The sequence below is a fragment of the Pinus tabuliformis genome, chromosome 1_2, assembly GCF_031772625.1.
Source record: "Pinus tabuliformis cultivar Carrire ecotype Pingquan chromosome 1_2, CPIR1, whole genome shotgun sequence".
NCBI lineage: Eukaryota > Viridiplantae > Streptophyta > Pinopsida > Pinales > Pinaceae > Pinus > Pinus tabuliformis.
The window spans coordinates 243,411,836-243,429,461 of NC_142298.1; the positions used below are offsets into that span (position 1 = coordinate 243,411,836).

General features: G+C 37.9%; 1 protein-coding gene across 1 annotated transcript in view; it reads left to right on the top strand.

Annotated features, from left to right (window-relative positions):
• The window catches only part of EBS1 (EMS-MUTAGENIZED BRI1 SUPPRESSOR 1), a 446,396-nt gene that overhangs the window by 193,179 nt on the left and 235,591 nt on the right, over window positions 1-17,626 (top strand). The window contains exon 23 of the mRNA XM_089394973.1: window positions 1,897-2,001. Coding sequence (XP_089251099.1) covers window positions 1,897-2,001 — 105 coding nt within the window. The remainder of the gene's footprint in view (window positions 1-1,896; window positions 2,002-17,626) is intronic.

A 17,626-nucleotide genomic window follows, 5' to 3' on the forward strand; every position in this document is an offset into this window, starting at 1 on the left:
AATTTGCTGGCATGAATGTGGTCCTCAGGATGACTCGTTCTTCAGGCTTTAAATTGGTGTCTTGACAATAAACACTATTCTCCCTCAATTATTTGGCCCCTTCCAAACTGCACATGACCTCCACTAATTCACAATATAACTTGGTTTCCAAGCAAATTTTTTGACCATGCCAAAATAAGTAATTATTGCCGCTAGAATTTGGGTTCCAATAAAACATTAATTGAAACCGTTGATATAAAATTCCTTTCCAATGATTGGCCCAACTCTGAGTGTAATTATGGAGATCTGCTCATGGAATACGCCCTGCAAAACAAATGAAATCCCTTGACAAACTTAAAAACCCAAAATTCTGGCAAACTTATCTTGCCAATCAATACACTCCAATGAGAAATACACAATGATTCCTCTTTAGATTGGCTAGGGTGTATAGTTTCAACACCGAACTCAATTTCCCTTAGGGATAGGGTTTTACTCTTCTTTAGCCAGAAGGGCTCAAAATCAAATAAGAGAAATATCCATCAACGTGCGTAAAGAATGATCTTGAGCTCCCTTTTATAATCTTTGGCCATCTCATACCATGGGTAAGTATTCCATGGATACAAATACCATGGGTGTCAATGCCATGGGCACCAATACCTTACTTTCACATTAGTGATATCTTACTTTCACTGATTTATCTTCCAACATTACAATTTAAACTGGGACCCTGTTTCAGAATGTTTGGTGATGGGATCAGAGTCCAGACCCAGTAAAAAGTGACGTGTTTTTCAGCTTTCAACACTCTTAGTAGCTTTTTAAGTGTTTTGGCATATATGCACAAAATGACCCTTCACCCCTTCCTTCTGCAACCCTTGAACTGGAAACTGTGGGATTTTAATATTGATACTTAGAAGGGGAATAGGATGCTCAATGGTGGCAACTGATTGAAACCTATATGCTTCCAAATGGGGCCAACTTATTTAAATCATAAAATGGCAGCAACTGTTGAAGCCATTCACCAACGGAAGGCAAACTTCAAATTCTCGGATTTAGCTGTCTGTCTAACAAGACAGGTTTCAGAGGAGCTATACACTAACTGGATTATAGCATGATGATTTTTGGACTCTAGATGCCATTTAGAGCTTCAATGATTACATGTGTTATCTCAGAACTTTAATTTTGTGTTTGTGACACGTAGATGTAGGCTATGAAAATGTGATGTATGTTGTAATGTCTAAGGTTGGTATCATTATTATTGATTTATCATTTTACTATGATGTTGGCAACATCTGAAGGCAGTGATAAGTCCAATCGGGAAGGAGGGCTGATTTGTTTTTACAAACCTCTTGTTTTGCTCCTGATGTTCTGAGAGGCTTTGAGGCACTTAAGAGGTTGTTATATAGCATGGGATTTGATTCACATTCTAGAAATCATCATATGTATGATAGGGAAAGAGATGAACGACTGTTATCTGTGGAAGGGTGTCCAAGGATGTTTGGCTAGTTAAATACAGTTCCCCATGTGGTTCATTTGTCCATAGTAGACTTTTGTATTATATAGGCTATATAACTATAATTTGTATGCGTATACACGTGCACATGCTAATACCATAATTATCTCTTCCATATTCCTGTGCATTACATGTGAGGAACATGTTTGCAATTGAGGTCGGGAGTCAGGACAATACAAATCTTATGTAATATATTATGTCTGCTGTAGCAGCATTCTGTGATTATGTTATTCCTTAGAACATAAAGCTATAATATTTCTCTTTTCATTTAAATAAACTTCACTTTTGTGTTTCACTCTTCACCCACTGATTGATGAATATAATTGACTGATTCCTTCTATTCAAGTCTCTTTTAATCCCACCATCTTGTGATTTATTACGTTGACTTGTTTTTCTTCTGTTTCTAGCAGTGATTTTCTTAGTGATGCAATAATGGCAATTTCATCTGCAATGGCTATTCGTTCCCGAGGTGCTGATAATGCTCATTTTGAAGTTCTAAATGCAGAATACAGGTATGTACCCAAAGATGTGGTAATACTCATTTTCAAATTCAAAATTCAAGGTACTTCAATGTCTCTTATATCCTGGGCTATTTGTTAAAGCAGAGGCACAGTAGTGTTTGTTTTGGGCTTGATTTTTTTTTTTTTTAATTTTTGCTTATTTCTTAATTTCCCTTTGGTCGATGTATGTAAGGTTGATATGGCACAAGATTATTATCACTTGCATTCCTTCATGCACTGAAACATAGGGGCTTTATGCCCATTCAATGAGTGCACCGCTCCGATAAAGAGCTAAAACCTGTTCTGTGTGCAACCATTAAATTTTAATATGATACCAATCTTCCGAAATGCCAGACGGCGAAGAAGTAATGGAAAAGTGTTAAACTAATGGAAAAATTCAAGGAGTCATCAGCTTGGAATGCCTTTTATTAATTTTTTTCTCTTTGGCTTTTGATTAGATCAAAATCTGTTTGTTTTAAATTTCTTTTAGCTATTTGACATGTCTTAATCAGGCGAGTTGCTTTTATATTTTTGTCGTATTCCTAGAAATATTAAATTTTGCTATTTGATCTTCAGTTGTGAAAAATCTGAACTTAGATTTAACTTTTTTTATGACCAAAATGGGTTTTCATCCATTGATAAAAATAATTCTCTACTCAATGTTGAATTTTAAAAATAGACACATATAATCTTCTTATTGTGACTAAAAGGTATTGCAAAAATTATTAATTGATAGTTGCTATTGTGAAGCATGCAAAGTGCCTGAATTGAAAACTGGCATACCATTACTGTAAATACTTATATCGAACAAAAATAGATGCAGATAAAGATAAGAAACCTTCACCATGTTGATTGGAGTAGAAAAGTAAGGCTTCTGCTTGCTTAGGTGCTAAGGCTAGCAGGGGGACCCACAAGACAACCACTTTGGCAGAATATTAATTTATTTAACTACTTCCTAAAGTTGGACTTGGGAAAATTAAAAGAAGTTAACGTGTGATTCAATCTTGGCCCTTCATCACAATTTAATCGCAGCTGTTGAGAGAGATGTTAGGGTTGAGGTCGAAATTATAAGAGGAGATAGAGCGAGTAAGTGGCAAGTTAGTTGAGCACAAATAGTGTGTAAGATCAGGGAGAGGAAAAGAGTAGGGTTTTGTAGATCGCAGTGGTTCAGCATCCAGGAGGAAGAGATTAAGGGACGAATTGTGTAATATCCCTAAGGAAATTTTACAGTAATAAACAAAGCATGCATAGACATAAACAGACAGAAAAATTACTCAAACATCAGAACACCAAATAGAGTCAAAAACTGCACTGCTGAGCCATTTTATTTATGAAGCATGAAGTACAATGGGTGCTTGGAAAGTATGCACCTGGGCTTGCCCAAGGCAAGCAAGCTAAGCACAAATGATGAATGTGAAATTCCCCTAAGCGCACTGGCTGGTCTTCCTTGGCTCTACGTTGAAATGCCTAGAAAATGAGCTCGTTGGCTGTGTAAGATAGCTGCTAGGGCCTCCTCCGGTGCTCAGAAATTTTGGGAAATTAATCCCGAGCTCTCCACCAAAATACCCATAATAACCCATGAAGGAATTTGCCGATGGTTGACCTTGGAATTTTGGCCATATTTTCCCCCAATGGCTCTACTGTTGGGTAATTCGACACACTTGTCAATCCTCCTGCAAAAGGCCCCCAAAATGGCTGCAATCACCAACAAAACACTTCCCCGGACGACTCCTCAAGTTTATGCCCCAAACTCTCTTCTCTCCTCAACTTCCAAGTGTGACTCCTCCACGGACTGCGTAATTCCTGCGCTACTGTTGCTAGAACCTCTGCTCAAAACTCGCACTCTGCTATTGGTGCGAACTGGAATGGATGGACTCCCTCCTTGGGCTAGCATTCGGAGTCCACCGAAACAAGGGTTGAGATTTCTGCTCAGAAACACTCTTGTGCTAAACAACACTTGCAGAATTGGCTTCAGCTCAAGCATGCTAGTCTAAGACAATTCTCAAATATTCATGAAGGACCAAAATGAGTGCCTCTTGCTCTTTTTGTCAAAGAGCCTCGAAAATGCCCATGTGGGCCCAACTCGACTCCCCCACCAAACTCGCTCCAATGAATGCGTGTTTCCCTTGTGGGCTGCATTTCTCTATTGGTGGCCCCCACGTACCACTAGTGGCTTGATTTTCCTCCTCCATCCTCTAATGTTTGGGCTCACTTTAATAAAAAATACATGTGGGCTCTCTAAAACCACACTTCCTAAGTGCTAGTGTGAATTTTTCCAAAATTGGGCAAAATTTGATATTTCTCTCAACAATGTTGCTAAGAGGGAATATCACGAATTGCCTCAACTCAGACAACATTTGCATAGTCTCCAGTTCGCATGTGCACGTAGGGAGGAGAGATCTATGCTCTCACATGTGTGTAGATAGACAGATCTGCGTGGTCTTTCAAGAGATCAAGTGCGTCGAAGGAAGACCAAGTTATCTTGGAGGTTGATTAGTTGTTTTCCTGTGGTGAGAGGGAAGTTCTCCCCCATTGTAATTTTTTGAAGAAAACCCTTTCACTGAAGATAGTAAAAAGCCACACAAAGTTGCAAGTTTTCCCTTGGAGTTGGGGTTTCCCGGGTATATCTTGTGTTCTATGTGGTCGATGTGTTTGTCTTCGATTTATTTGTTTTCTATTATGCTTGCAATTTAAGTTTCTAGTGCAACAATTGGTTGTATTTCTAGTTTTGACAACTAGAAAATTGTGAACAGTTCGAGTGAGGCCAAGAAGTTGGTATTGAAGGATAAGCTCGGGAATATTAACATTGCCAAGTCAGATTTTTTTGTATCTTACCTCACAAAGTTTTCCCAAGTAAAAGAAGAGTTGGTTGGTGTGGGTGAGATTGTTCTAGATAGGGATCTAGTGAATTTTGCTATGTTGGGTTACCAAGTTGTGGCAAGCCTTCATAGATGTGTTTGTGCTAGAGAAATGGTTCCAGATTAGGAGCAATTATGGGGTGACTGCGTCCAGGAAGAGATTTGCAGAAAAGTCGGGTTTTGTGTTAGGACAGAAGAAGATGAGAACTTTTGCTCTAGCTAGCTAAGGGGTGATATCCAAGGGCGAAAAGAGTAGTGGTGGTGGAGTGTCGAGCTCCAAGTGCGAGAAGAGGAAAAATGATCTCAACAAGATCAAGTGCTTTTCGTGCCACCAGTTTGGGCATTATGCTGCTAAATTCCCTAATAGGAAGGAAGGGTCCAAGAAGGACCAAGTAGCAGGCTCTACAGATAGATGAGTTCTCTTCTCATTTTGAGGAGTTTTCACTCATTGCTTGCATGACAAGCTCAGTGGCTACCAGTTTATGGGACATGGATAGCGATTCGTCTTGTCAAATGACAGGAAATAAGAAGTATTACAACAAACTGTCAGAAATGGACATACAGTTTGACTTTGAGATGGGAGATGATGAAAAGTACTGAGTAAAGGGCACTGATATAGTTTGATTTGAGACGAAGTCACGAAACCCTCTATATCTTAGAGATGTCCTTTACATACTCGGGCTCAAGAAGAATATCATTTCAGTTTCAACATTGGAGGATAAGGGGTATGAGGTGACCTTCAGATAAGGTAGGGTTTATATAAAACCCACAGACTACAAGGTGGCAAAGTAGATCGAAGTTAGGCACAAGAGTCTGTATAGATTGTAGTTTGAGATAGTTGCAACATTGACTAATAGAGGGGGTTGTGAGTCAGACATTGAGCTTGGGGAATTTTGGCATAGGCACATGGGGCATATGTACCATAGTGTGCAAAAGATTCTCAAGAAGATAACAACATGGCTTCCACAGTGCAATGTGCATCAACATGAGGTGTGCAAGGGTTGCACACTTGGCAAGTATGTAGAAACCTCATTTCCTAGTAGAGATAATAGGGCCAATGATATCGTGGACCTTGTTTATTAAGATGTTTGTGGTCCTTTCTCTATAGTATCCCTTAGTGGGTACAAGTGTTATGTCGCCTTCATAGATGATTAGTTGAGGAAGACTTGGATATTTTTCATGAAGAAGCATGAAGTCTTCTCCAAGTTTTTGGAGTTTAAGGCCTTGGTTGAGAACCAGATTGGCAAGAAAATCAAGGTGCCAAGGTTTGATAATGATGGGGATTACACATAAAATGCATTCAAGGAGTTGTGTGCCAAGGAGAGCATCAGGAGGGAGCTGACTATGCCATATAGTCCTCGACAGAATGGGTTGGTAGAGTGCACGAACAAGGCCATAGTTGGAGCGACCAAAGCTATGTTACATGGCCAGAGGCTGCCCAAGTTTGTTTGGGTTGAGGCATGCAATACAACAATTTTCTTGTAGAATCGAAGCCTAGACAGAGTGTTGGGGCGAGTTACACCAGAGGAGGCTTTTACTGGGAAGAAACCAGATGTGTCACATTTTCGGATATTTGGCAGCCTGGTGTACTGCCATGTACCAAACCAACAGAGAAAAGGAAGAAGTTGGGGCCCACAATAGAGAAGGGTATCTTTGTGGGCTACAATGAGACATCTAAGGCATATAGGATATATATACCAACACTAAGGAAGACAATCATTGGGAGAGATGTGAAATTTGAGGAGTTAAGGGCTTTGAGTAAGTCCTTAGAGTGTGAGCTAGCTACATTACAGGAGGAGCAACAAGCTCCCAAGTGGGAAGCTCAACCAACACCTTAGACTGCAACTATACATGTTAATAAGCATGCTACGTACCATAAGGACAAGGGTGACGCACATTTGGAGGAGAGAGTAGAGCCCACTCAGGTAGTGAGTCCCAACACAGGGAGAAGGAGAGCGAAATGGGAAAATCAACTTGTCTAAGAGGCGCAAGAGCACGTTGGAGTTCCTAGTACATCTTTTAGATAGAGAAGAAAGCCATAGAGGTACACAAGATATATGACACTTATGACCGAGTTGTTGGATGTCGAGCCTTTAGTTATTAGGAGGCAACCACTTAGCAGGTATGGAGAGATGCCATGGTGGAGGAGTGATGTCTGGAAAGTGATGCTGAGGCCATAGGGAAAAATTGTGGTGGGATCTTGCTTGGTTTATAAGATCAAGCATGGGGTTGATGGTGGCATAGAGGAATATAAGGCAGGATTTGTGGCAAAGGGGTTCTCACAGGTAGAGTTGATCGACTATGACAGATCATTTGTCCCAGTGGCCAAACATTTGTCTGCCAAGGCTATTGCGGTGCAAATGGTGTGGAGGATCCACTAGATGGATGTTAAAACAACTTTTCTCAATGGGATTGTTGAGGGGATTTATATGGAGCAACCGAATGGATTTGAGACATGCAACAGGGATACCCACACTTGCAGACTCAAGAGTGCCTTGTATGGGCTCAAGTAGGGTCACATGGTATGCTTGGATAGACAAGTACCTTCAGGGATTGGGCTTCACCAAGAGTGAAACAGACCCCAACCTCTACTACTTTGTTGTTAGAGGTAAGCTATTTATTCTGGTGCTATATCTGGATGATCTGCTTTTGACAAGCACAAATAAGCTCATCCAAGAGTGAAAGAGAAATCTTGTAGGCGAGTTTGAGATGAAGGATATGGGGCTGATGCACTATTTCCTTGGGCTGGAGGTTTGGTAGGGTGATGGAGAGATGTTTTTGGGGTAGGGAAAGTACACCTTGGAGATTCTAAGGAGGTTTTGCATGCAGGATTGCAGGTCCATGACCATGCCTCTAGTAACAAACTAGAGGAAGGTAGATACATCCACATTGAAGCGAGTAGATGGTTCACTTTACCGACTGCTAACACAGTCGCTGATGTATTTGGTAAACATGTGACCAGACGTATGTTTTGCAATTAAGTCTCTGAGCCACTTTATGGTCAAGCTTGCTAGAGTGCATTGGGTTGTTGCCAAGCACGTATTGAGATATCTCAAGGGGATAGTACAGTACAAATTGAGGTATAGATAGATTGATGAGATGAGGCTTTAGAGCTTCACTGTTGCGGATTGGGGTCTCTCCACATGTCATCTCATTCTTAAAACTTGGTGAAAGTGGAACATTGTAATTAACCTTGAGTTCGATTGCATGGGTATGAATATGGACACACATATGGATGCAATATCCATTTATGACAAATTTTTACAAGACCTTCAAGTTTATGCACATGATATTTGTTATCAGCAAATTGTATATGATAACATCCACTGCATTGAAATATAACATTATAATCATTACCAAAGAATTGTTATATGCAGTCAACAATCCAACTTCAAAGATAGGTTCAAACTGAAACTATCATATAATGTTTACAAAAGTGGCCATAGTTGTTAACATTGAAAGCATACCCTTGGTGAATTCAAGTGTTACCTTCATTATTGTCATGAGTACATTGAAGATCAGGTTGGGTTACTCCTTCGTCCATCTTGATTGTTTGACATTGACAATTTGTAGACACTTTCTTAGTAGGTCTAATGGCGATTATCCTTTACACCAAAGTTGTTAGATTTTTGGATTATAGGCTTCAATATAAAGTTTGAGATTTGAAAATTTATGTTTCTAGTGGTGATACTACAAGATTGTGCTATTTTAAATAAGGTTCCAGTTCATGATCCTAGAGGTTGTTTGTATTGTTTGATGATATATTCATATTTCTTATTTCCATGAGGTCAATTCTGACCATTTTCGATGACCTTCGAGATGGTTTGAGAGACTACTATTTTTAGCAAGTGAAATTATGTGGCGGAGATGGGAAAGTAGTTGGCATATCTGTTCCTTGGTGAAATACAAGTAGATTAGCCTATTTTTGAGGACATGTAAGTCGGTACTATTTTTAATATTTATTTCTAGGAATGCTATTTGTGGTAAATGTTCCCATGAGACTATTTTGGTGTATCAGGTTCAATTGGAAAATTTACTCTGGGTTCAATTGGAGAATATATTATTATAGCAAATTTCTAATTTTTAGTAGGTACTATGTTATGTGGGCATGCATGTGAGCTTTTAACCATATTTGGTTGTGGTGGTGAACTTTAGTTTTCCTCAGTTCCAATATATGTGGAGGTATCTGCTATTTTTGGAAAATGGCATGTGGCATAAGACCTTGGTGACTGCCTTTTGATAGTTTAGAGGGCCTCTCTTGAATTCAATGCAATTCTGCTTGTTGGAGTCTTGAAAATTGCTAAGTTTGCTGAATTTTGGATGGGATTGTAGATAAGGTTGGAACCCCTCTCAAACATCTTGAAGCAATTAGTGATAATATAACAAATTTAAGTAAAAGGGCAGAAAGGGAAATATAAAGAAAATGGAAAATATAGGGTAAAGAGGGGAATATAAAGAGAATGAGAATGTTTACTTTAAGAATTCTATATTATCATTTTGTGGGTGTTGTTCCTTTAGTGCCTCCTACTACTATAGAGGGCTCATCAAAAACCTTGGGAGCTCACTCTTGGGAGGGAGTGATATGGAAGAGCACTTCTGAGGGCATTTGCAAAATGCTTCTTCTGGAAGTGGGGGGTTGGTGAGCTCCACTATAGAATAGGTGTCAGATCAATGATTGGGATTTAGGTCAAGTAGCCTATGCTTACACTTACATCACTGCTATTCATGCTGCCACACAAAACAACCATATCTTGCTACCATACACCCCACACCTTGTTGTTTACAACAACCATATGTTGTCATTGTACATCTCACACCCTGGCACTGTACATTGTATTAGTCCCTCGATACCATACACCATCAGATTTAGGTATGCTTGTACTGAATTTCCATACAATTAAGTAATTATCAGTGTTTTAAAATTCGGCCACATTGAATCGGATTTGGCTGAGCCAACCGAGCTGGACCCTTGGCCGGGCCAACTCGGTAGAAAAACCGGTTCGGTGGTCGATTTGTTGTCGAACTCGCCGCACCGACTGAGCCGGTCGAAACAAGCCGATCGAGTCGGTTGAACTGAGCCAGCCGAATCAAGCCGACCGAGCCGAACCCCTCTCCTGTTTGTTAAGGTGTATGGGGAAAGATTGGCTATGGGCTTCATTTATGAGGTTATGGATCAAACAAAGGAGCAAATAAAGGCAACATACAAGGATAGAGTGGCTAGTACTGGTGCCTAGTGATCTTTTACAATTTACTTTTGTTGTAGAGGCCATTTAAAGCCTCTTTGGTTATGTGTTTTTGTTTTGATCTCTATATCATGTATGCATTGGACAGTGCACTGGGTGCCATTTTGATATAATGGATATATTCATGAGCCTACTTTGATCATATGTTGTCTTCTCTCTATATTCTAATGCTTTGTGTTTGGAAACATGAATGAACATATTTGAAATTATGTTTTTTTCATAAAAATCAAACTGGCTGAGTTGATATTGAGTCGGAGTTCGAGTCGACCCTCGGCCGGTTCCGAACTCGAGTCGGAGTTTTAAAACATTGATAATTATAACAATTAAAGCTGTTGGATTTTGCAAGGTATAATAAACTGGTTTTTATTGATGAAGTCCAAGGGGGCATTTAGAGTTAAGGAGATGAAGTAAACTCCCTCAAAAACCCTTTCGAGAATATTGAAAAATGGAAAAAGAAATTGCATGAAGAATTAACGAAGCAAGGAGAGGAAATTAGTGAATGATGGATTAATTTAATGCTACACAGAGAAGAAAACAAAGCCAAGAGTACACAGACTGATGCGGTGATTATAGAGATACTCCAAAGATTTAGAGGAGCTTACGATGGTGGCATCAATTTTTTTAAGCTGATCAAAACAACAAATCCCTTAGACAATAGTAACTCCAGAACTCGTAATAAAACAAGAAGTCATGATAGGATAAGATTATTCTATAAAATAAAATTGGTTTCAATATACAACATGAAAGACAATAAAGGGGGCATCATTTGGGTTAATATAATGGAAGGAATCTTCACATTGAATTCATTGCCTTGGAAAAACGAAATGACAATACAACCTCACATTGTTTAGAAGGAGATGCTTACAATTGGTTTCCATGGTGGTATAGGAAATGTGATCAATTCGTGATTGATTGAAAAATGTTCACTGGTAAGTTGTTAAAGAGGTTTCATGATGAAGAAGGTGATAGTTATACCAAGCTTAAGCATCTATATAAATACGATGAGTGAGTAAATACAGTCATGAATGGGAAATCCTTGCAATGAGAAATCTTGAGCTCACAGATTACCATCCACTAACAATGTACATTGTAGGATTGAAGGATGGCACCTGCGATGAATATAAATAATCGACACCTCAAAATGTTTTTGAGGCAAGAAGTGCAAAAAAGCCTATCAAAAGAAAAATCCTTGGTCACCAAACAAGACAACCATTGTAATCCTCAAAACTAACACAATTAAATAAATTCCACCACTCAGAAAGGGACAAAGAAAGGGAAACACGTGTCATAATTGTGATTAGGAATGGTTCCAAGACATTGATGTGAAAAAAAGGTCACAATAGTGTTGCAAAATAATGAATAAGAAGGAAGTGGAAATTCAACTGATCAAAAGTGAAGTCATTGGTCAACAAGGGGTAGCTTTTGAAGCACCAGAAAAGACGACCATTGTAATCCACAAAACAATTGCAATTAAATAAATTTCACTAATCAGAAAGGGACAAAAAGAAGGGAAACGATTGTCACAATTCTGGTCAAGAATGGTTCCAGGGCATTGATGTGAAAAAAAGTCACTACAAAAATGTTGCAAAATATTGAATGAGGATGAACATAGATCTTAGACCCAGAAAATGAAATCGCTATTGGATACAAGTCAAATCTGACAATGATGGAACCGGGCCTGACATATGATTTTCTACTATCACATGCATCAAGTAACCTTGAAGGCAATGAAAATTCTCGCTTCCAAAAGCCTTAGGGCCTAGTAAAGTATACTCTACCTCATGAAAGCAGTTTTGATAAGACTAGGGCTCCAAGAAAATAAATTGAAAAACCTACAATTTACCTTGCATCAATGATAAGAAATTTGTGACAGAGGACTTTGGAATTTAGAGCAATTACAAAAAATAGGGATGTAATGACACTAGTAGATTCTGTCAGCACACATAACTGCATAGACATCAATTTCACTTAGAAACTAAATGTTTCTTGTATCTCCTACCAAGGATATGACAACTACAATGACATATGCACAACAAATAAAAGGAGAAGTGGTCATAATTTATTTATACAAATACAAAATTTAAAATGTGTGATGTAAATTGCATGTGATTATTAAGAGGTACAAGTCGTAAAGACATGATTGGATTCGAAGCATCACCATATGCATAGCCGTACACCCTCATTCATGTAACCATCAAATCATCATTTAATAAATATTTTTATATAATGCCAACATGGAATATTTTTATATAATGCTAACATGGGATATTTTTATTATAAATTGTATATAACACCAATGTGCTACACAATCCCTCACAACCCTACCATTTTTCAAGGTAAGGGGCGATGCCATATATGTGGTCTATCATATCATAAAGGTATTTTGTTTATGAACATGATAGACGCTACTTGCGTGATAGAAATTGTTTGTGTTATGTGTAGCAAAAGGATGAGATGTTTGATCATGTCTTCTGGAGGTGTTGATTTGCTATAAGTTTTAAGAATAATTTTACTCTGAATTTCACTTTGTGGAAAGGTGGTCTTTTGGGAGATAATTGGATGGTTACCAGAATTGCAAGTCTTTGTGTGACGTGATGCCATTGATTGGATTTGGATTCTTGTGGAGAAATTGGTCTAAATTTACCTTTTTTGTACATGCTCCATTTTAACCTAGGGGGTTGAGGAGATTTATGTAAGATGTGGCACTAGGTGCGAGAGTTGAGGTCAGTTTATTGTGTTGACATGTTGCATCTCTTCATATTGGTGCTTAAGGTCATATGCTTTCCTTTTTGGCTTTTTTACGGAAGCAATTTCCCAGTTCCCTTGTTGTTAGTTTGATGTGATTCACTTTGTTCCATGATGCTGTTATTTATTCAATGAAGTAACATATGCAACTTTTAGATAAAAATATTGAGTTCAATTGCACAACTTAGAGGTTGTAATGTCCCCAATTTTTGGATTTCCGTGTGATATGGCTAAGGGAGATCTCCAAAGCCCGTGTTAGCAAGAGAATAGGAACAAGATTACACCATTAGTGAGCCCGACAGGTTTGGAGGAGTTTTATGGGGCCCAAGTTTTATAGGCTCATCAAGTAATTGATTTTCTATGTGAGGAACAACAAATAATTCTTCGTTCATAAGGTTAAACTCTTTATGAGTCGGTTTTCCCTCTATATGCTCATCACTAGATGGTTCATTAACTAACGTCGGAAGTAACGCTTGTTCTCTAGAAATATCATTGGAGAATCCTTTATTCACGTTCCCTTCTTGATTTTCAATTATGGAAACAATTTTCTTCATGAGTTGTAAACATAGACTTTGATTTTCTATTAAGTTCAAAAGGCCATTGCTTTCTTCTATATTTCAGCTATATCATTCCTCAATCTAATGAGGGATTCCTCTGAACGATAAGGAACAAGCCTTGTATTTCTTCTTTGTTGTCATGGAAAAGCTCAATCCAGTCATCTAAGTAGCCAACCCTATCCTCTTTAGGATCTTTTACAATATTTGGTTAAGGAAATGTTTGTTCTTGAAGGCTCATAAGAAAACTTTTCATTTACACATCTTTCATTTGATTGACGTTTTGTGGAAGTGTAAAGTGTTTCTTCCTCTTTTTCTGTAAATTGGTATCCATGAATCCCTTTAACAACAAGAGTTCTGAATTGGTGGAATTGAAGTGGATCAGATTCTCTTAAATTACTATCAAAAGGTTTCTAAATTGTTTTGATTTTCTCCACAAAATCCTTCATCTTCATCCATTCTGGATTTAGTTTAAAGGGACTAGCAAGTTTGTCTATTGTTGGAAAATGTAACTAGTTTCAGTCTTCGTAATTGTCATTTGTCTCACATGATGATGTACTTATTAATGTATGGGTCAAAAGAAGAAAGGAAAATATAAAATGCTCTTTTAAGCACGGGTTTCATGCTTGAGTCTTTGGTCAATAGGTCAAGCATCCATTGTATGCTTTTAGGTTTTTGACGTGTCATGGTTATTGTTATAATGTAAAAAACCCCTTTGGGCTCTTGTATGAAACAGAAAGATTGTACATTGTAATTGAAAAAGTCTAGTTAGCTCCCAAGACCAAATCTGCCAACATCCCTTAAGTCGGCCTAGTGAAAAGTGATTTAGTTGAAAGGGATTTTAATTTTGCTGATTTTTTGCTGATTTTTACCGATTTTATCCTAATTTCTTGCAATTTTTTTGATTTCAGACCTTGCCCGATTTAATCCCGATCTTGATGTTCGCAACATTGGTCCTATAATCAAGTGAATATCAGTGAAAGTTAAATGCATTGATTTTCTAGCTTATCTTTGGCATCTTGCATCACTTCTTGACTGCTGATATAAAATTGCAGACCACTGAATAAAAGGTTGCAGTTATAATTAATCACATATAAGTCTCTAAAATTGGTAAATAAATTCTATAATTCATAATCATTCATGGTTGAAGTGATTTGGGCTTAACTTTAGTCATTGGCATCTTTTACACTCTTGCTTGCTCTAAGTATCATTGTGGATTAATGCTCTTAATTTCATATTGCCATTATTGTTATTGAGTGGATGCATTGCTCACTGTTAAATTGGATATCTCTTGTGGATGCTATTCTGATGATAATTGAGATAAGTGATTTAAATTTCTCTCTTGTATCTAAGTGGCATATTGGTCATTTATTGATTATAATCTTGGAGATTGTTAATTGTCTTAAGTACCATTAATCTTGTCTTTGAGCAATTGTCTATTTATATTACTACCACATTTCTCTAACACTGTTAAGCTTGAACACGTTCTCTTATGGTTGAGATTTTATTCATTTATTGTTTACCTACCTTATTGTTCTTAATTGAAAATCATTGCCATTAAGTACTTAACAAATTAAGAAATTTCACCTTGAGAGCATTCATCTCTTGCACGTGCATACTAGGGATAGCCTCTTGCATCAATAATTTACATCCAAGCATAAGCTTGGTTGATAGAAAATATGACCACCTTTCTCAATTTAGCTTGAGGGGCGTAACACCTCTTTAGTGGTTAACAGAGTGACCTTGCAATGGTCAGAACCACAGTGTTTGTAGCGCCAAAGAACACACGGGGAGGTATTGTTAATCAAGTCTCCACTTGCTTCCCATTGGCTTCTGTCCCACAACATACTCTAGAGACTAGTTCCAAAATAGTTAAGAGGAAGGTTACACTTAGAATAGGCATCTAACTTAAAATCAACCAAGATTTTTCATTTCACTTAGATTGTAGGATTTGCACTTCTAGGATAGTCAAACATCCAAGCAGAGATTGTTCATCCTGTTACTTGGCATCAAATTAATAATAAGCAAGAAGTTGACTCAATAAGGCACTGGCCGCACATGAAAATCTAATCTAATCTTTAAGTCTTGCTAAATTTAATCAAGCAGCTAGGCGATTCAATCATGTTTCACGGACTTGTTAGTTGCCAACTTGTCCTTCATCTTCACATTTCCATAGGGACTACCCGCCATAGCTTGCTGTTGGGAGACAACTAGAACGGAGAGGTTGGGGATCAGAGTGACAACCCCCGACCTGAGTCGTTGTCGCAGTGCCTGTACAATCTGAGCGACAACATACCCCTACCGGGACCACAGACTTTTGGCGTTTCATCTCTTAGGGTTAGGTTTTTGGATATTTAGGGTTTTCCATTGTTTCTCAATAATTAATAGATTATCAAGCCTCGTTGTAACACAGTTTAGAAGACATGTAGCTGCCATATCTCTTCTAAGAGATAACCTACCATCTTCTTAGCTCGTTTATTTCCATTCTGCATGTAAACAATTTTTGGTACTCTGATGTTAATGAATTGAAGTTCTGTTTTTGCTGTATCTCTGTGTTTCTGTTTATATCTGTATTTCATTTCGTTCCTTCATAAAATCTGGATCACTTCTATTTTGTTTTAAGTATATTTTTTATTATCTTAATACTTGCATTTTCTTGTTTCCTAAGATTTTTAAATATTCATTTTCAAACCTGTTCCTGTTTTGGAAACTTTTTTCATACACCTGTTTTATACAACATGGTGAAGATAAAGGTACCAGGAGGTGTTTCCTAATGCATTTATCCTTTTGGCCTACAAAGACACATTAATGTCTTTCTGTCACATGACATTATGAGTTATATCAATGTCATGGAGGAAGGTTACATATTTTTGCGGGTTATGTACTATGTATTTTAATATTAATGTCACTTGTGTCATAAAGTGACTTTATGAGAAAAGTACAATGTGCACTTTATTATTAAAGTGACTTTTATATTTTAAAAGTGACGATGAGAGAAAAAATGCACATGGTACAAAAACATTAAAGGTGACTAGGAGTCTCATTAATTGAGGGGTACATATGTAAGAAGGGGACACATGTAAGAATTCCAAGGAGACTGAGAACAAGGTGAGAGAAGGGGGATGATTTTCTAGAAATTGCAGGCAGCACAATTCAGCACAGTTTTCGAGGCAGAAAGAGGAGGCAGTCTGTGCGGTTTTTGAGACAGAGAATCTACCAGACAGAGGCTTGCATTTCAGATCTGTCAGGGCTTCTCTCAGTGCGATTTTCGAGTGTGTATAGTCAGACTGGCAGCACAAAATTCTAGGAATTTTTTGCTGGTTTGACAGTGCAGAAATCGAGCGGATTCAGAGCATTTATTGCTGTGTTGACTGGCCTGAGTTTCAAGGCAGTCAAAGTCAATTTGTGGCACGATTTCCCAGGAAGAACCAGTCAGATCCGTGGCTCGAAATTATAGGAATCTAATGCTGTACAGAGGCCTGAAAATCTAGGGAGTGGAGTACATACTTGTGGCCCATAATTTGAGGAAGAGAAGGTTTGACTGACACACAATCTAAGGCTGATTTCAGTGGACTTTCACACATTTTTCAAGGGAGATTTGTACACTGTTTTTATGCTGTAAGAATTTTCTGAGGAAAGCAAAAATAGAATCCTCCTTATCACTGGTTTTCCCCTTGTGGGTTTTTCCAGGGTCAAAGTTGACCAAAAATCACTGTGTAAATTCTGTGTTTGTGCTTGTCATTATTTTCATATCAGATGGAAAAGAAAAGTGTAGAAATAGTCTATAAATGTTTAAAAAAAATTGCGTTAAATGTTTTATATTAGCTAACACTTTGGGGCTGTGGGCATTAAACACTATGCAAAAACATTGAATCTGGGAGGGCTATCAGACTTGCAAAAATTTCTACACAACAAAGAACTCAATGAACAGAAAGCTAAGGAGGTCCTGGCCATTAAGGACAATGAAGACTTACAATGACTTGAGACTCAGAGTGATTTGTCAATGTCAACTGATGTCTGCGAAGAATATAATTCAAATAGATATAGGAGAGACAAGTAAGGCAAAATAATGTTGTGTATTTTTTATAACCTTGTGACACAGCAATTTATATAATTAGTTGAATATCAAAGCAATAAAAAGATGACTAAAAGGAAGTTGGCTGTATCTCCACATCAATAGTATCAGGAATTAGGGTTGATTGTTCACCTTTCAAGCATGCTAACATGGAAGATAAGA